The following is an 18,783-nucleotide window of genomic DNA, read 5'->3' on the forward strand; positions in this document are numbered from 1 at the left end:
ATACAATTCATTTCGTTATGGGGGACTAGACAGGTCGACCTGCTTTCTGTTCACCCTTGCCACTAAACCGATTTGCGGGTCACCAACTCTCAGACTGATACATTTAGATTCTTACGTCCTCTATTGTTCACATTTGCACGATCTTAGTATGTCAACTGAGCACAGTGAAACGTTATCTTGCATTTTGTCAAGGAGTATTGATTTTCTTCCTTTCGTGCCTTAAAGTTCTATACTATGATGGTTCAATCAAGACTTTCAATTTGCCATGGCAAAGATCGACTACATTAGTTAATCACAATATAACAAGATGGCGGTCTTTTTAATAAACGCGAGAGCATTCAATCCAGTTTTGATGACTATCTCTGTTATATTCCCTCGTCAACAACATTCAGTTACGATAATTTGACCAGGCACACTAATCTCTGGACTTGAATACCATCGGTAGCAAGCGGTAGAATACGGCACAATTGCACTCTGAACTACGCCTGCGACTTTTATGCAAAACAGTGACTTTATTGCCGATTTACTAACTTGGTACAGGTCATGGTATGAGGTTACTACACTCACCATTGTAACCTTGTCGGATGTTATAAGATCGGTGCCATTCGGTTCACCCGCACTCACTTTGTCTCTCTCTGGCATTCACCACACGGCAGATCCTACCCTCTTTAAAGCCTTTGACGTTCAAGTAACAGAAGTATGGCTTCTTCTGCAGAAACTACTCAAGGTTCGTGCAGTCTCATGAGTCATTCATATGTCCCCAGGATAAGTATCGAAAGAACAACACTTGCAGAGTTTGCAGAGTCAGACTCTCACGGTTTTGTTTGACTTTTTATTTGTAGGGCAAGTAGAGTATTTATAGGGCAAGATATATGATCTCTAACACTCGTTTGCTGTGCCTTAAGCTATCAAATTTTCTTTTGTTTTTGCTCCTAACACTAATTCATGTGCAAAGAGGTTAGTGACATACACTACAACTTGAAGGTAATGAGGCAGTCAGGTACAGACAGATTTAAAGACATGGCAAAAGGCTGCTGTGTAAATCACTGTGATTCCGAGAACAGACATGAATAACGGTGTGGGCGGCGCAATGAAACAACATTTTGCCACTTCTAAGTCAGTGTGTAAATGATCTCTCAAAACTCCGGCCATTGTAATGATACATGTCTTGTTTTTAAAACCAATACATACAACAGGTACATACCAATATGTCATCGTCGGAGCTGGACCTGCCGGTCTTCAGATGGGATATTTCCTCAAACGCGCTGGTCGAAATTATATTATTCTGGAAGCTAGTGACGCACCAGGCTCGTTCTTCCGCAAAAATCCAGTTCATCGCACCCTGATCTCCATCAACAAGCGATTCAATCCGTTTCCTGAATTTGAGTACAACATGCGCCATGACTGGAATTCCCTTCTCAGCCACGATCGCGACCTTCTCTTCACCAAGTATTCTGAGGAGCTCTTCCCATCGGCCGATGATCTGGTCCGCTACATCAACGACTTCGCAACAAAGCTGGAGATCAACATCAAATACAACACACGAGTGAAAGAAATCTCCAAATACAAAGGCAATGAGGCCAACGTCAATTTCACTATAACTACCACCGAGGGAGCCGTTTACAAATCCCAGGTGTTGCTCATCGCCACTGGAGCAGTGTCTGAAAGAATTCCTGAGGAAATCAAAGGAAAAGAGTACATGGAGACCTATGGTACCCATGATGTCAATCCCAAGAAATACGAAGGGAAAGCTGTGTTGATCATCGGCAATGGAAACAGTGCCTTTGAAACGGCAAACAACTTAGCCGGTCATGCAAGTCTTGTACATATCTTTGGAGACCGGAAATTGAAGTATGCTTGGGAAACACACTTTGTGGGTAAATTTTAAAGGCGTTACTTTTACTTGCCACACTGATACGAAGTCCAGAATGGACAAGATTTCATGAGAACTGTTCATTCTCTTATTATACCAGAATTCATTCCATGCTGTAAAAGCTTTGCGAGACCAGAAATATTCATATATTCAATTAAGTGACAGAGTTTCACAAATCATCTTACCACATTTTTTCGTTCATGGTATTTCTGTTCAGGTGACCTGCGTGCCGTCAACAACACCATACTTGACATGTACCAGCTGAAGTCATTGGCTGTGTATGCGGCCTTGTTGCTCCAGTCAGTGGAGAAAGGGCCAGATGGCAAGTTACATGTGGTTTTTAAGGACACGGTCGTTCACTGGGAGAAACAAGGCTACTTCTTTCTCAAACCTGCACCCTACGATCACGTGATTTGCTGCACTGGTTTCAACTATGTAGATTTGTCGATGTTTGCCGAAGACTGCAAACCAGGTATAATCGCATCATTCCGTATAATTTGACGAATATTTAGTGCTACATTGATTAGTTCTTCATTCGCCTATTTTTATGAGATGCTCTCATCCATAATCGTCAGGAGGTATAGAATAAGCTCTGAAATCGTCATTGTTGAACTGGCTTAATACTGTCAAGTTTGTTTAAGATTTAAGTACTATGCGCCCAAAATCGAAAGACTAACACTTATGCTTGAACTTTCCTCAATAAAACTTTAAAACACCCTCCTTTAAAACCAAGTATAAAAATAACTAGTCGCCGTGCACATTTTGGTACTACGGAAGCAAATAACCTTGAATTTGCCCAAATTTGAAAATCAAAATGGTCGCAATCCCTATGTTAAGTCTATGGGGAAATTTAAAATTATGGACTTTCTCACAAATAAGCCATTTGAAAGTTTATCTCCTCCATGAGCTTCAAAAGGAGCCCCCACAAGAGTTAGACTGAAAAGTATAATAATAATTTGAGAGTCTGAATGTCTTTCCAAGAGGTTCATTCTGCCTTTAAGCAAAACACAGAAAAAAAAGTAGTGAGATAGAAAGTTTTAGCACATGGAGAACAAAGAATGAAAACTCTCTGATCGAGTCCAGGGGAGTGAATTATGTACATCTGTCATAATATTCCTTTTCCTTTATTATGGATAATCTACGTATTACTTTGAGAGGAAATTTCCACAGACATGGGCCAATAAAGTCTAACTTCGTTTTTTCTGTTTACTTGCAGAAACCAAAGCTGACGGAAAATTCCCTAAATTATCCAACACCTGGGAGTCAAGTATCCCAAACATGTATTTCATGGGCACCAGCATGCAATGTATTGATAGGAAGGCGGCATCTGGATTCATCCACGGCTTCCGGTACAATGTCCGCACCTTGTCCAATCTCCTGAACGAAAAATACAATGATGTTCCGTACCCAATGGTTGAAGTGGATATGACTTTGGACGCTATCGCCGAAAGGATTATAGGTAATGTAGCTGTAGTAATTCTTCCACTTTTGCATCTAGTTTTGCCAACATTACCGGTCATTCAGCCACTTAAACATTTTAGAGGCACAAATGTCTAATATTTTCTGTTTGCCTTAAAATAACCCCTTATTAAAGATACCATTAATTTTGCGTGATATTGGATAACAATGATTGAAAATATATGCAGAGTCTTTGGCGAGTAAAATCGTCAATGACTTATTGAAGAGAATTAAAGCTCCCTTAGCTAAGATATCTGCCACAGAAGACATTATAGAGTGTGGTTCACCAGCAGATATCTTCCTCTCGGACCAATAAAACTAGAATAAATTGTACTTTATCTGGTGTCAGTGTTCCATAATACAATGAGTAGGAGATGGAATTACCAAGTTATATATGGAATTGGGTCAATTTTCAGTCAGTCTCGTTTCAATTGTGAGTTTGGGTGTAAAACTGGTTCAGATTTTGAACGGGTGTAAAACTGCGGCAGATTTCAACCATTCTTTTGTCACGTGTGATAATTTATCAAAACTGGTTCTAAAACTGGGTCAGTCTACACAATATATTTAGTACCTCATAGTATTTTCAGTTAGTTAATTTAGATGGATTACATAGAGTGTACACCAATCATACGACGCTCCAAATACTTTGTTTGCTTGCTTGTTGATTCAAAAGAATGTGGATATAAATTCAAATGATTAAAGTCGTTTGTGCCAATGCATATTTGAATGCCACAAAGAACGTTTAAGTGAATTTAAGGGTCCGAGATTCGAGCCGGATCAGGTTTGTTCTTTTCCGTAAGAGGATTATGGAGGTGCATATCCTTTTATTTTCCATTGAAACTGTAATCTAGTAAGTAAATTTCTTGGCAAGACAATCTAACGCCTGACATAAGCCTTTGACTGTGATACATGATTTTATGAGCCTCATACAAAATTGAGCTCGACCAAAAGTAATAATTTATGGCTTATTAAATATGACTTTATAGCTTTAAAATGCCATATGGTTTACTCTTCGTAGTACCTCCACGGTTTACTTGACTAAAAATAGGGATTCATCATTAAGCCACTTAAGCATCTGTAGAGGCACAAATGTTAAATATTATTATTTGACAACAAATAATCCCCTATTCCAAGATTTGATTAATTTTATATGATACTGTAAAACAATATTTGCAAATATGTGCAGGGTCTGAGACCAGTAAATCGTCAATAACTTCTTGCAGAGAATCAATGCTCTCTTAGCTACGAATATCTACCAAAGGAGACATTATAGTGTGTGATGCATCCGAAGATATCTTCCTCTTAGACCAATTTGAAGTGGACTTGATAGTAATTAATCTTTGTTCGCCTGTTAAACAATGAGCAGTAGATTGAATTATGTGGTTAGACATGGAAGTTGGTCGACTTTCAGTCAACCTTTACAAATAGAGGTAATTGTGAGATTGGGTGTAAAACTGGTTCAGATTTTGATCGGAGGTAAGTCTGCGACAGATTTCGACCTTTCTTTTGACACATGTGATATTTTAGCAAAACTGGTTCAGTCAGAGTTGTAAAACTGGGCCAGTCTATACGGTGTATCGTGGGGTGTCGAATAGTATCTGCAGGTTTGTATATAATCATGAGCTAGATGGATTTTATATGGTGTTGAAACAATCCTACGACGTTCAAAATACTTTGATTGCTGTTGAATAAAATGGAATGTGGAAATTAATTAAAGTGAGTAGAGCCGCTTGTGTTGATGCATATTTGAATGCGAAGAAAACGTTGGTGAGCTCACAGTGTACGGTTGGACTGTTGTGAGCTCAAAGGTTGGAGACTCTATCCCAAGGATCAAGTTTGTTCTTCTCTGTAAGATGGTAATGGACATGTCATACCCTTTTTTTCATTGAAATTGTAATCTAGTAAGTAAATTTCCTGGCAAGACAATCTGTCGCCTGACACAGACCATTAACTACGATACATGATATTATGGGCCTCAAACAAAATTATGCTCCACAAAAAGTAATGGTTTGTGGCTTATAAAAGATGATTATATATCTTTAAAATGCCATATTGTCTGCTCTTTGTTGTCCCTCCACGATTTACTTGACTAAAGAATAGGGATTATTAGTTTGGTCCAAGTAGCTGCCGATTTCCAAAGTATTTCTGATCTGCGTGTCTAAAAATATCAGTTATACTTCTTATGTGTGCATAGAAAGGTTGGACCTATGATAAAATCACATACGAAAAATGCACATCTGTTAAGAAAGTTAGATACGTTTCAAATCTCTATATTGAACCTTAGTTTCTAAAGTAACAAAAGATTCAGCCGTATGTAGGCTACTCCCACTTCGAGTCCCCTAACCCTACCCCCCCCCACCTCTTGGCGAACGGATATACTGTTTGTTGTAACTTATCAATTCAATCCATATGTGAAAAAGTTCAGCATGTCCAACAATATCACCCGAACGTTTTTATCTCGGTTGTAGATTTATTAAATCATTCACATATAGAATAGGTTACACAATCTTGTGGCTGTTGTTTGCAAAATAACCAAAAGAAACGGACACTATTTTTCAACAGCTTTAATAAACATAGTATGTTGTTTTTACAGCATGCTGCATCTGAAATTACTCTTGTCATTCGATGCTACATTATTATTAATAGTCTGCACACTTTTGACTATCTTTTTTTCCCATGTGACTTTTCTTTCAGCACGTGCCAGCATAGGTGACAGTATTTACCAGATGAACGACTTCTTGATTCACGTGATTGGAATCCCAGATTTTGAGCCAGGGAAAGAGGGCGATGTCAAGGCGCATTTCTACGAAGATCTTCCCAAACCCTATGTCCTGGAGAGTGGACGCTTCTTCAAGAAGTATAAGCACGTGTTGCTTCTAAAACTCGTTTATGGATTTGAGGAGTAAGTACTGGTATTTATAAATCAATCCAATTTTTAGCAGATGTCATATTTTACGACAGGATGAGAGCCGAAAGATGATATGGTATTGCAGATGCCAATTATTGTTATTTGTACATCATGATTGAAGTTTTAAGGTCGAGACATTGTGTTTTTACTTTAAGAGCGTCAAGTTTAAATGTCTTTCAAAAAGCTGATGGGACATATTAGTTGCACTTGTATTTTAAAGTTGTTTACCCTTATCGTATTATTTTACATGAGAACGTTTACGATGATTCAGTTATTGTTTGGAGCCAAACAATACTCCTCTACACTTTCAAAACATTATTTTTCCCCAATTATTGGTAGATTTGAGCAAAATGCGCCTGCTATGGACTACGTTCATGCCCCCGACTTCACAAATGGAAAATGCCAGGCATTTCTACATCCTAGAGTGCTTCACTACAAAGACGGGGAGTTTCAGAGCCAGACCCTGCTTCAAGAATCGTTTGTGCTCAGATACGACATACCTGCCGTTGCCGATCAGAATCCCATGATGCAACAGAACAAGATGAAGAATTTCCTGAACGGCTTTGTAAGTTGTGCTTTCTTTCATGATAAAAAAACTCTTTAACAATTGCCTTCTTTCAAATTCATTGTAGGCTGTGTCGAATAACGAATTTCATCAGGTATATTTTTGTGAAATTCACCTTAAAGCCCCACTAGCTGTAACTCTTAAAATGTGTTGATCTCAAAATATCTCCCTATTCTCTCCTGGTTTTCTCTGAATTCTACCCTCAGAGGAATGTGGGATTTTACTGCATTAGGAATTCATTCCTTTGTGAAACATTTGATGAGTAAATTCAAATTTGAATAGACAATGTCACAGTTGAAAAGATTCACCCCTATGCATTACAATGGACTACTCTGTGCAGTTTATGTTAAGAATTCAGTGCAGATATGCACATATCCACGGTTGTTTTCTTTTCCTCATGGGGCTGCGATTTAATGTTTGGGCAAACGTTTAATTGCAGTGTAATCTTTATCTTGTTCCAAATTGCATATACAGTCCAAGCGGATACTTAAAGGGACATAAGCTTTAACTTGTGGCAAGTTTTTCAGTATTCTGCTTCTGTATATCAACTACCGTGTTTGAACCTAATTCGTTTGTCATGCTGAAATTTCGAGTATTCTTTTTGTCAACACAGCTTGTATGTGTGTAGTGATCATTGTTTATTGTTTACAAGTGAATTCTAGTCCGGACTTGAATACAATTTTTAACAATAACAACGGAGATTATACTCATATAGGTTGTGTTGATATGCTAAATACTTGGCATTAAATTACAGTTTAGGGATTCAATGCAGAAAGTGTAGGGAAACCACAAAACAAAAGTTCGAAAAAATAGCCAAAAGATACAGCTTATGGAGCTTTAATAATAAGTGTATACACAGACCTAAATAAGGGCATTCTCACAAACATATATTAGCTTGAAAATAAAATCATAAAAAATGCTAAAAGACACAGGTACTGGAGCTTTAATACTATTTTGTTGAGTATATCTTTGTATAGGCTTGAGGTCGCAGACAAAGTCAAAATTGTGTTAAGGTATTTGTAAGTCACACTAATTAGTTCCATTTTCTTCGTTTCAGCTGAATTTAGAACCAGGTGCACACTTCAACGACACTTTCTTTGGATCAAAAGAAGCATTTGAGGAGAAAGTCCTCCCTCTAACCGAGGAAGACAAGAAAAGAGCACCAGATCTGTCAGGGTTCAACTCTTGCCTCCCCTATTCATTTGATCTTATGCCACGTTAATTATTTCTTCAAGTAACATGCCAATAGCCAAAAACACTGTCAAATCAGAAATCTTACTTCATTTTCACTAGTTTATAATCGACTTGCATTTCAAATTAATTAAATCTCGGTCTTGTACTGAACATGAAATTTTTGGTTTCTGTAAATCAAACTTAGTACATATATTCATTTAAGTTTTCATTTGTTGTAATGTATTTCAAGAAGAGACTGTACACCAGTGTGTATCAGTTTATTTGATTTTGACCAGAGTATCCATATCGTAGGTTTGTGTTCTTCAGAGCCAAACCCCTCTAAAAGTAAAAAGATAAATTCCTATGTATTCACTCTTAAATTCATAACACAGATATGAATAACACAATCGACTCTTGTATTTCGAAGATGATGTCTTTCCGTATACTTAGATAAACTCTCTAGTAGAATTGTGCCAATCAAATTTTTTCCGTTGTGTAGGATTTTATATGTTGTATTTCGTGAATGTAGTCTTGAAGGCTGGAAAACATTTTCCTTGCGAAACAGAAGAAACTATGCAAAAGATGAACAGTTATGTGTAGCAGAATACAGCTTACTTGTGTTCAGGTAAACCTTGCAAATGCAGATACCTCATTGTGTCTGACGTCTGCCAACCGACTGAAACATCGAATGTTGAAGTCTCGGTAGATCTTTCTTTCCGGCAAAGTAGTCAATGACGCCTTATTTGCAGCGAACCAGAATTTTGTAAAAGTGAGAACAAAATAGTTACTGATCTCTAGTAAGAAAACTCTTGTTTTATTTTTCTTTCCGAGATAAAGTTCTAAGTGTTGAAATATTTGTACTTCGTCTGGACAAACATTTTATCGGCATATTAAATTTGAAAACACAGAGTATGTGGTTCTGTTCATTTTGAAAACTTGGATGTGAAAGCCTTGATTAATAAATGATTCTCTCTCATATCCTACCACCAAAATTTTCTGAGTACGATAATTCAATTGGAAAAAAGTGTAATCGAGTGATCGACAACTTCATCAAATTATTTGCAGATCAAAATGTCATTATAACATGTTGTAATCGATAGGGAGTGTTTGCGTGTTGTTCGTCACCCAAAGCCGGGACCGAGTTGGCAAATCTCTGTTTCATTACAAGAAACGCATAAGGACTCATGTGACCAGGCGACTACGAAAGATTCCCCGTCTTTTTTAAACATAGCAGAATCGAAATGGATATGTAAGTAGATTTACTGCCTCAAAGATGGAAGACGACGTCAGTCACTTTTGTGCCCAGTCGCTTTTTCTTCACCAGCTCGCTTCTTCTTCTCACTGTTATCAGGACGTGAGTGGTTTTCTGGGAACGCTGAGCTAGACAGGAGAAATTAACAACCGTACTGAGAGGCCTGTACAAGCTCATGATAGTGTAAACTGACCCTTAGACATAAAAAGAGGTGAATGACTCTTTTATAATTAGTCATTGTTCCAATAGTAATACTTATCAAGATCGGTCATCTCGGTGCTGTAGCCAGCGATATGATTTCTGGCAGTGAGCTGACTGCACAGTGGCTGTAAGCTCCAAAAGTTAAGTGTCGTTTGGACCGCCATTATATTAACAATATCAATTTCTCCCTGACAGTGGAGGGACCGTAACAATATCAATTTCTCCCTGACAGTATAAGATTGTCATAAGTTTGAAAACTGGAAAAACGTACATGACAATTAGTCGTAGTATCGGCCTGCTCTCTAGGTAAGGTCATTATGACATCCAAATTGTTCTCTTTTTCGGCTGTTCATTTGGTCGGCATGTTGCCAGTACCAATCTCACAGATACCCTATTTACAGGGGCAGATGCTTTCAAATCTCATCGAGACCAAAGCCTTAAAAATTATGTACGCGGATAAAATACTTGGTCCCAAGGAATATGAAGTTCATGCCATGTGTCCCGGGGTTTTCAACAGACAAAAAGGGGCAGGGCTTACATGTAGACGCCCCAGATTAAAGGTAACTAACTCTGTACAAAGATGAAGTAGCGATCTGACATTTGCCCGTTCAAACACGCACCTTTAATACAATCACCCATTTAACAGAACCTGAGAGCAATGTTTAAAATTATCAGCGGTGATGACTTTAAATTTGGATACGCATTTATTGCATCGGACCGATTGAGGATTCCTGGGTTCGTGCCCACAACTCGAATGATGTAAAATGCCCATAAACTATACGATTGGTTGTTTTCTATGAAACCACCTGTTTAGATCATACCATGTACTTTACTTTTGTGATGCTTCCAACTAATCGTCTGGTTACGTTCGACATTATCGTAATATCAGGACTTTGATATTAGTCGTGACATCCTCAGAAATTGTTCACCATCTCTTCTCTCATCTCCTCAAGAACAACATACGCCTGTTTGAAGCGCTTCTGATCACGAGACATAACGAAATTAGGTCAAAGTAGGCAAACAATAGTATTACTTTGTTTTGATTTATTGAAAGGGACGCTATCACCCGATGATAAATGTCCATGCAAGGTACATGTATATTGAACTAGGTACAGTACGCCAATTAGCTTAAAAGCCTGAAGATAAACTAAAATTCAGGAACCTGATTTTGCGTTTTTCATATTTTCATTGGAATAGTAAATCTCGGAATAAATAGAATTCTTGTTATCGAAGGTACAGTTGTGATATTCAAATCTCTGGGCATGTAAAACGATTGTATCTTTTAATGTCTTTGAAAGGTGTTACGCCATTAGAAACTTTTATTAAATACCCAGAACAACAATCTTTAACCCACAGGTCACCCCCTCACAATTGATCATCGCGCAACATCTGAACTAATGCCAATAATGTGACCACCTGGGTGACTTAACAGTACGGTTTAAACTTTAAATCAACACTCTGACAGCCCTGTATACACACGTATGTTTAGTCGGGGTATAAAGTCACTCTCTCAGAGGCGTCTCCTTCAAAGTTTTGGCATGCCGTTTGTCGATCATACTTTCAAATATAATTCTAAATTAACATAGCGTAGGCTTTCGTTGTGGCCACATAACTAGTTAATTTGTAAGCCGAAAGTTATGTGTTTGTTCAAATGCTGACCATTTGCCGACGACGCATGGCTATAAGTGAAATATTGGGCCTTTTACAATATATCTTTGATGGATACGTTCAACACGAATAAGATAAAATATGAAACCAGGCTTGTAATGGTCTTATGTTCTGATGTTTTCTGTGAACCTACTCAGCTCGATGAAAATCGTAGAAATAAGTAGCCCAGTAGTTATTTGAAAATACGTTGCTAAATACATATTTATACACCATAATAGAGGAGAGAAGTCACTAATATGAAAATTACAGATAAAAATACGCAAAGCTCTCTAATATTTCAATACACAGAATGACGTCAAATGATCATAATCATGACAAAAAATAGGTTGCCAAATACAAGTTTCATTTCTTCAACCCAGCGTAACCAGTGGCAGAAACGGGGCAGGGGTCAGACTAACGACAAAATATGGTCACGATTTGATCAGCGACATCTAGCAGTACGCATTACACCTTAATCAATTACTTTGTTTTTATTTTATTATATATATATATATATATATATATATATATATATATATATATATATATATATATATATATATATATATATATATGAAAATTTGCGGTTAATCGACAACACAACACTAACAAATATTTAGAACTGTCAATATAATATTACGATTAATATTATGATTGACATTTACATTACGATAAGCTCGATTGGATGCAGCCATTTTGTCTAACCAGAGGCGTTCAAAGTCATTCGATAAAAACAAAGTAATTGGTTAAGGGGTCTTGCGCACTGCTAGATGTCGCTCATCAAATCGTGAACAGATTTTGTCGTTAGTCCGTTTCCCTGTCGTGTTTCTTCCACTGGTTACACTTTGCTGACGAAGCTGAAGCTAGTGATGCACCAGGGTCGTTCTTTCTTGCCAATCCAGTTCATCGCATCCTGATCGCCACCAACAAGCCCGCCATTCAGTCCCTTTCCAGAGCACGAGTGCAACATGCGTCATGGCCCTCTGAGCGATGATTGCGATCTCCCCTTCGCTCATAAATGTCCTCCAAGGAGCTCCTCCCAACGATTGGTGAAATGGATCCCGATCTATAAAGTCAATGATTCATTCTTCAATTGGCATCGTATATAAGGAAAACTTAATATGGGCCAGCGTTTCATCAATCTCAGTCAGGATGTAGTAGTGTCAAATCAAATCACAACAATCGATTCTTCTATAATTCTATAATAGACATCCCACAGACTGATAAATCTTAACTACCATGTAAAATTTGATTTAACCCCCGGAGTTGACTTTTTAAAGTCTTGCCATAATATAATGAACAACATAGTGATCATATCAAAGTGTTATTAAAATTGAATGAAAAACTCAAAACAAAAACCAGATATGAACTGAAAATGCCCACGTGTTTCATTATATATTGCAGTTATATGCAAACTGAACCCTTGCCACATTTCTGCAACTTCATTGAAAGTGTTATGATCAACATAACGAATAATATTCACCACAGATTAATTCTAAATCCAAATATATATCCCCAATCAGGAAAGTTCATTAAAATATGCAAATAAGGAATTGATTGAAATGTTCTCATTAAATATGCAAATTAGGAATAGGCTGAAGTAAAAATGTTAAATGACTTTTAATAATCTCGTATCATAGTATCTTTAATGTACAAAACAATTTGTCAGCTTTGGTCTGGTCAAGACAGGTAAATATCCTTAATTAGGAAAGTTCATTAAATTTGCAAATAAGGTATTGGCTAAAGTAAACCAGATATGAACTGAAAATGCTCACGTGTTTCATTATATATTGCATTTATGTGCAAGTTTGAACCTTTGCTACATGCTTTGCTACATTTAAAGTGTTATGATCAACACAATGGATTTCACCACAGATCAATTCTAAAGGTCATTAAGTATTCAAATATGTAATTAGCTGAAATAAAAATAATTAATTTCTTTGAGTACTGTCATTGTATCACAATATAGCATGTGTAATTACCTTTGGTCAAGTCCTTCAAGCTCTATATGCCAAACCGTGAAAGCTTGTTAGCTATTTATGCAAATTATGAATTAGCTGACATGAAAATGCAAAATGACTTTCAATACTGTTTAACCTGGTATAATGATCAATGTACACAGCATGTTTCGCCAAATTTTATCAAGTAAATGCCAGTATATATCCCTAATTTGGAAGGTTCATTAAATATGCATATGGGAATTGGCTGAAAAAAATGTCAAATGACTTTCAATAATCTTGTATCATAGTATCTTTAATGTACATAGCAAGTTTTGCCAACTTTGGTCAAGTCAAAACAGATAAATATCGCTAATAAATGCGGGATATCGGACCGCAGGCGGGCGAAGATTGCATTATAAGCGCGCCAACCCAAACTCACTGCATGGACATCACATTTACGAAATCGAAGTCCAAAGTCAACTACGTCATTGTTAGAATAAGAGAGGTTTTCCATCACACGGGAGCATACCACAACAAATTTTGCACAGATGGCGTTGCACTGGCATTGAAAAAGGGTGCATGGGAGCATGGGAACGCGGGCAGTTTCCCTCGCTATGGGTAGGAAATGCATTGAGCAAGACACACTTCCGGGTTCGCAAAAAAACGAGGATCCCATTTACGGGGCGCTCAAATATAACTATTTGCTGTGATACATAGCAGAGGCGTATATGTTTGTGATGCTAAGAATAACATCAGTAAATAAATGACGGGTTTTAAAAGTTGACGTTTTTTGCGATGAAACAGACTTCTGAAGGTAGCTCGCTTGGGGAACACGTCATCCCGGCCGCTGTCCGCTTTGACCCCAGTAATTCACACTGGTTTTGGTCGGCCCCAGGTACCCAAGTCACTTCGACCCCGTCACACTTTTGCCTACATGTCCACGGAGACGATTCAACATATTCCACAACAAAGCCAAGACAAAAATTGAAAATATCAATAAAATGGCTTCACAAAGGCTGAAATACACGATACTCGATGAAGTATGAAGTTTATGAAATGAAATCAAAATTGACAACACAAGTGTTTGTCTCGGGTAATACCACTTGAGGTTGAACTATTCTACAGACTGTTTTTTCCATACAGTGCAGTATTTGTCAGTGACAAATTAATCTTGCAATACATTTTTTTGCGATGAGCTGGAAATTTGATTAATATCGAGTTAATGTACATAAATATTCCGTTATTTACTGGGACACGTTTATTTTCTCGATCCGCTATCTGCGGACTACGTGCTGAAGTACATTGACTGTTCATGTCAACGATCGTTTCTCCCTCTGCAGAGTTTCTGTATCCCGTTCAACAATGCTGTACCTCGATCACACGATAGTGACGCTATGTAGCTGTGCAGTATTGAATCATAAAATGGCCACCTCGTCTAACAGTAACACGTATTGTCGGGATTATCGTACGGAAAAAAGACTGCAAAAGTAAGACTATGAATCTTCATCAGAATTGAACACATCATGATTGTACACGAGTATCAACCGTGAATGCACCTTGAGCTCGGCAGTTACACAAGCATGGTACGCTACATGCGTAGCCCTACGAGTATGGCGACAGTGTCCGGCTTTGGCTACGCCGGGGGCTACGCCGCCTGCCGGAGGTGGGAGGCGGCGTAGCCAAAGCCGGACACTCTCGCCATACTCGTAGGGCTAGCTACATGCACTGCCGCGATGCCGATCGTATGCATTCCAAGGCCTATCCCGGAATTTGTTTCACAAACAACCTCAAAGGAGAGCAAACATACTTCTATGGACAATGACGAATACGTTTCTTGGCGAAGCAAAATCAAAACAGTGCAGAAGTACATGAAGTAGGTCATGGCCTTGGACTCTGTGCACGAACCTGATTGGACACTTCAATACCTTTGACCCAAAGTAATATTATTCATCAGCACTTCCATGCCATGAGGCTAGGTAGAGAACGTATTAGCCCTGCGTACGATGCTGTGTGTTCCGCTACAGCTAATAATAGCCCCGCTCACCACAGCCCTGCAAAGACCCGTACGTAGAGTTGGTGACTTCAAATCCATTTTTGGACTTGACGTAAAAAGCCAAATTACTGCCGAAATTCAGCGTTCTTGGGCCCAAGTCGTATCCCTGCCTACCTCAGCTACTCGATCGCTTCCAAAAATGCCAGTCTTTTATTCTTTTTCGTAAATAACCGTCGATGTCGGCAACTCTCTCGCTAGCCCTGCGTACGTACGCAGTGTACGCTGTGTGTTAGGAACGCACACAGGGAATGCACAGCGTACACTGCGTACGTACGCAGGGCTAGCGAGAGAGTTGCCGACATCGACGGTTATTTACGAAAAAAGAATAAAAGACTGGCATTTTTGGAAGCGATCGAGTAGCTGAGGTAGGCAGGGATATGACTTGGGCCCAAGAACGCTGAATTTCGGCAGTAATTTGGCTTTTTACGTCAAGTCCAAAAATGGATTTGAAGTCACCAACTCTACGTACGGGCCTTTGCAGGGCTGTGGTGAGCGGGGCTATTAGCTGTAGCGGAACACACAGCATCGTACGCAGGGCTAAGAACGTATGTACTCATTTCTGGCGATCGAGCAGCGAGGGAAACAATCAATTACCAAGGATAAAGCTAATTTGCTAAACGATATTTTATCTTGAATAGTGAGTTGAATGAGTAATAAAATATCATATTTTTAATGTTCAATACGAGGTTGAAACACGGAGGGACCGTGGTGAAACCAGAGCTATCCAGCTGCAGCTGTAGCCAACCTGGACAAGCACATTTCACAGCGCCCTCAAACAGTCGATTGTTTTCACTTGTCATACGCGGCGTAACAGAAAAATTAAAACTTTCATAACTTCATTAATATCCAAGCCACGCCCACCAAAACCTTTTCAGTTCTAGCCATTTGAATTCTGAAGATGTCTACCAAATTTGACTGAAATACGTTCAGCCGTTTTTGAGAAAATGGACCAACAGACAGACAGACACACAGACAGACAGACATCGCTGCGACATATGCCCACGTGTTCACACGTGGGCAAAAAACGGGTAAGATCGTGAAAAAGTATACTCAATGCATTGTGTTTGAGAGGCTTTTTCTTGCACAACTGGAAGTAGAAAGGGAAAATTTATGAGTTTTAGGAAACACAAATAAATAAAATGTCTTTAAAAAGATATTTTTAAAAAACATTTTATTTCCAATTTTTGAGAATGGACATTGAATACAGTCAAAAAGGTTAGAATTGATAATATCTGAAACGTGCAGGTCAGAATAATGTCATTCTCGAAACTGGTGACCTGTAGGCCGTTCCAATCAATATCGTCGAGCCCTGATCTTCATCAAATCATTCAATCACCTTCCTTTACAGGAGTAACTCTGCCAGCACAACTGGAATCCCACCTCAGTGATAATCCTGGCCCTTTCTTTGCACAGTGTTCCTAGGAGCTTTTGTCATAATCCGATATAGGTGCAGTTTTCTCGAGGGTGTATGGTTTTATACGCCAAATAATTGACCATAGAATTGGAAATCAATGTGAAGTACAAGTCATATCATATGTTTAGAATGTGAGTCTAGGAAATGTCCAAACGAGACAAGCTAAACCCTAGTTTCATGATGAAGACAAGTGCGCCTTGATACATATGTTGCTGATTGTCGCTTGAGCAGTGTCTGAAAGTATCCAAGAAGGAATCAAAAGTGCTTACGTGGTTCATGAATGGGAAAATAAAAACAGAAGCAGTACTCGGAAAATCTCCCAATGGGTAGGTTTTTAGCTTCAGTGTTCACAGACTTGAGTTATTGTCATACCAATGTATATGTGTCTCTCTTTCTGTGTCTCGCCTGGTGCGATATCTCAAGAACGGCTTATTGAATCAAACGCGGTACAACGATTCTGTTTGGGAATTAATGGCAAGAACTGATTAGTTATTGGCCTGTGTTGCCGGCACAATTGATAATAATGGACATTATGATTTGTTTAGAAATCAAATGTTATCAGAATGACAATATCATGTCTTACAAATCATGTTACAAATGTTTCTGAAACATAGTACTCATGTAGAAGTTATATGACAAAGGCTCATGTCATTTGCATATTTAATAATCTTCTCTGATGAGAGAGTTATCTGGATTGACTTGACTAAGTTTGACGAAACTTGCCATGTACATGGAAGATATTATGAGGTTGTCCCACGATATCAGCGCTTGGTTGGGACGTATTGCCACGAGTGAGGGTGCGAGCCGCATCACACGAGTCGAAGACGAGTGTGATGCGGCGCGCACCCTCACGAGTGGCAATACGTCCCAACCAAGCGCTGATATCGTGGGATAACCGATTTATCATATGCCCATGACCGTATATTTATGTAAAAGGTAATGAAAAATAAAGAAATTTTATTAGTTTTGTCAGCCTTTCGAAGGGACTAAGTTTTTATATTCTGCCGCTGGTCTGAGCACATTGATACATGTTTGTTTACAACAGCTGATCAAGTCGTCGATCACATCGTGTCGAGTGTATACAGTCTAAACAGGATTATTTCAGCGCAATTTACCGCAGTCAGAAAAGGAATGGAGCCAATTTACTATTCTGGTCACCGTCCCGGTGTTCTGGTGGATAATTATTACACGGACAATATTGTAAGTTTGAATTCACTGTAATAACTCTTGTTGAAACATGGCTGACGTGAACAGGAACGACGAAGTAGCGAGAAATACAACAGATTGTAAACATCAACTTTTAATTTTCTACAACAACCTGTCCTGTAACTCTCTTTAGATCAGAAATAAAGGAACGTTAAATTCATATGTACTAGTAATATGTTGCGTTTTATATTGGTAAATTTTGATTGAAGTGAAAAAGATGGATTTGATCGTTAAATGCAAGATGAACATCATCACATCAAAATCGGAAATAAACAACAATGATGACGTATATAACGTGCCGTATCAGACTGATGTTTTACGTTCCACGTCACGACGCGTCAGAGGAGACACGGATACGGTCATGGGCATATGATATAACATTATTGAAAGTCATTTAGCATTATGCACAAGCGTATTACTAATTTGCAAATATGACGAGCCTTCCTATTAGGGAAATATATTTTTGGATTGACAGGTCCAAATTAAATGAAACTTGCTCTGCATATTGAAGATACCACAAAATTAATGAAAGTCATTTAACATAATAACTTTAGCTGATCATTATTCTCTTATATTTACGTCAATCAAAGACTTTATACTGGAAGGATGGGACTAAAGTTGATGAATAGTAGTCTATATAATGATGATGATTACGATGCATAAGAAGTGAAACTCAGCATTTTCACATAAGCTGATCAGAAATGTGTATATGCAATGAACTTTCCAATAGAGCAATTTGAAGATTTGACCAGAACTGGTGAAAGTGCGATGTATATTGATGATAGAATTATATAATAATGTGAAAGACAGTTTGCATTTATTAATAATTTGCATATTAAATGAACTTTCATAATTTGGCGTATAAAAGTTAAAGGACTTGACCATTGTCTGGGTAATGATACAATGATATGATAGCGGTGAAAGGTAGTGTTTTCGTTCAGCTTATTGCTGAGGTGTGTGCTTAACGGTATCCGATGATCTTCAATTGAAGCCATACACGACGAGTACGACGACTGTTGTTTAAGGTGACGATTCGGATAGTTTTCAATCGGATTCGAACCCACAACATACGGCATCAGTCGCCTAGCTGAAA

At 38.3% G+C, this 18,783-nt stretch overlaps 2 protein-coding genes across 2 annotated transcripts in view; both read left to right on the forward strand.

Annotated features, from left to right (window-relative positions):
• LOC139137350 (FAD-dependent oxidoreductase domain-containing protein 2-like) overlaps window positions 1–18,783 on the forward strand; it is a 90,451-nt gene that overhangs the window by 47,200 nt on the left and 24,468 nt on the right. The window lies entirely within an intron of this gene.
• Window positions 514–8,887, forward strand: LOC139137351 (FAD-dependent oxidoreductase domain-containing protein 2-like). The gene is made up of 7 exons (XM_070705397.1): window positions 514–727; window positions 1,197–1,877; window positions 2,091–2,345; window positions 3,090–3,332; window positions 6,026–6,233; window positions 6,579–6,804; window positions 7,862–8,887. Exons 1-7 carry the CDS (start codon window positions 700–702, stop codon window positions 8,024–8,026), a joined length of 1,806 nt encoding a protein of 601 aa, XP_070561498.1. The 5' UTR covers window positions 514–699; the 3' UTR covers window positions 8,027–8,887.

Source organism: Ptychodera flava, chromosome 7, assembly GCF_041260155.1.
Source record: "Ptychodera flava strain L36383 chromosome 7, AS_Pfla_20210202, whole genome shotgun sequence".
NCBI classification, from domain to species: domain Eukaryota; kingdom Metazoa; phylum Hemichordata; class Enteropneusta; family Ptychoderidae; genus Ptychodera; species Ptychodera flava.

Coding starts and splice junctions, on each gene's coding strand:
- LOC139137351 (XM_070705397.1), top strand. CDS start 700: ATGGCTTCTTCTGCAGAAACTACTCAAG. Junction 1,878..2,090: donor TTGGGAAACACACTTTGTGG/GTAAATTTTAAA, acceptor ATTTCTGTTCAG/GTGACCTGCGTGCCGTCAAC. Junction 3,333..6,025: donor TATCGCCGAAAGGATTATAG/GTAATGTAGCTG, acceptor CTTTTCTTTCAG/CACGTGCCAGCATAGGTGAC.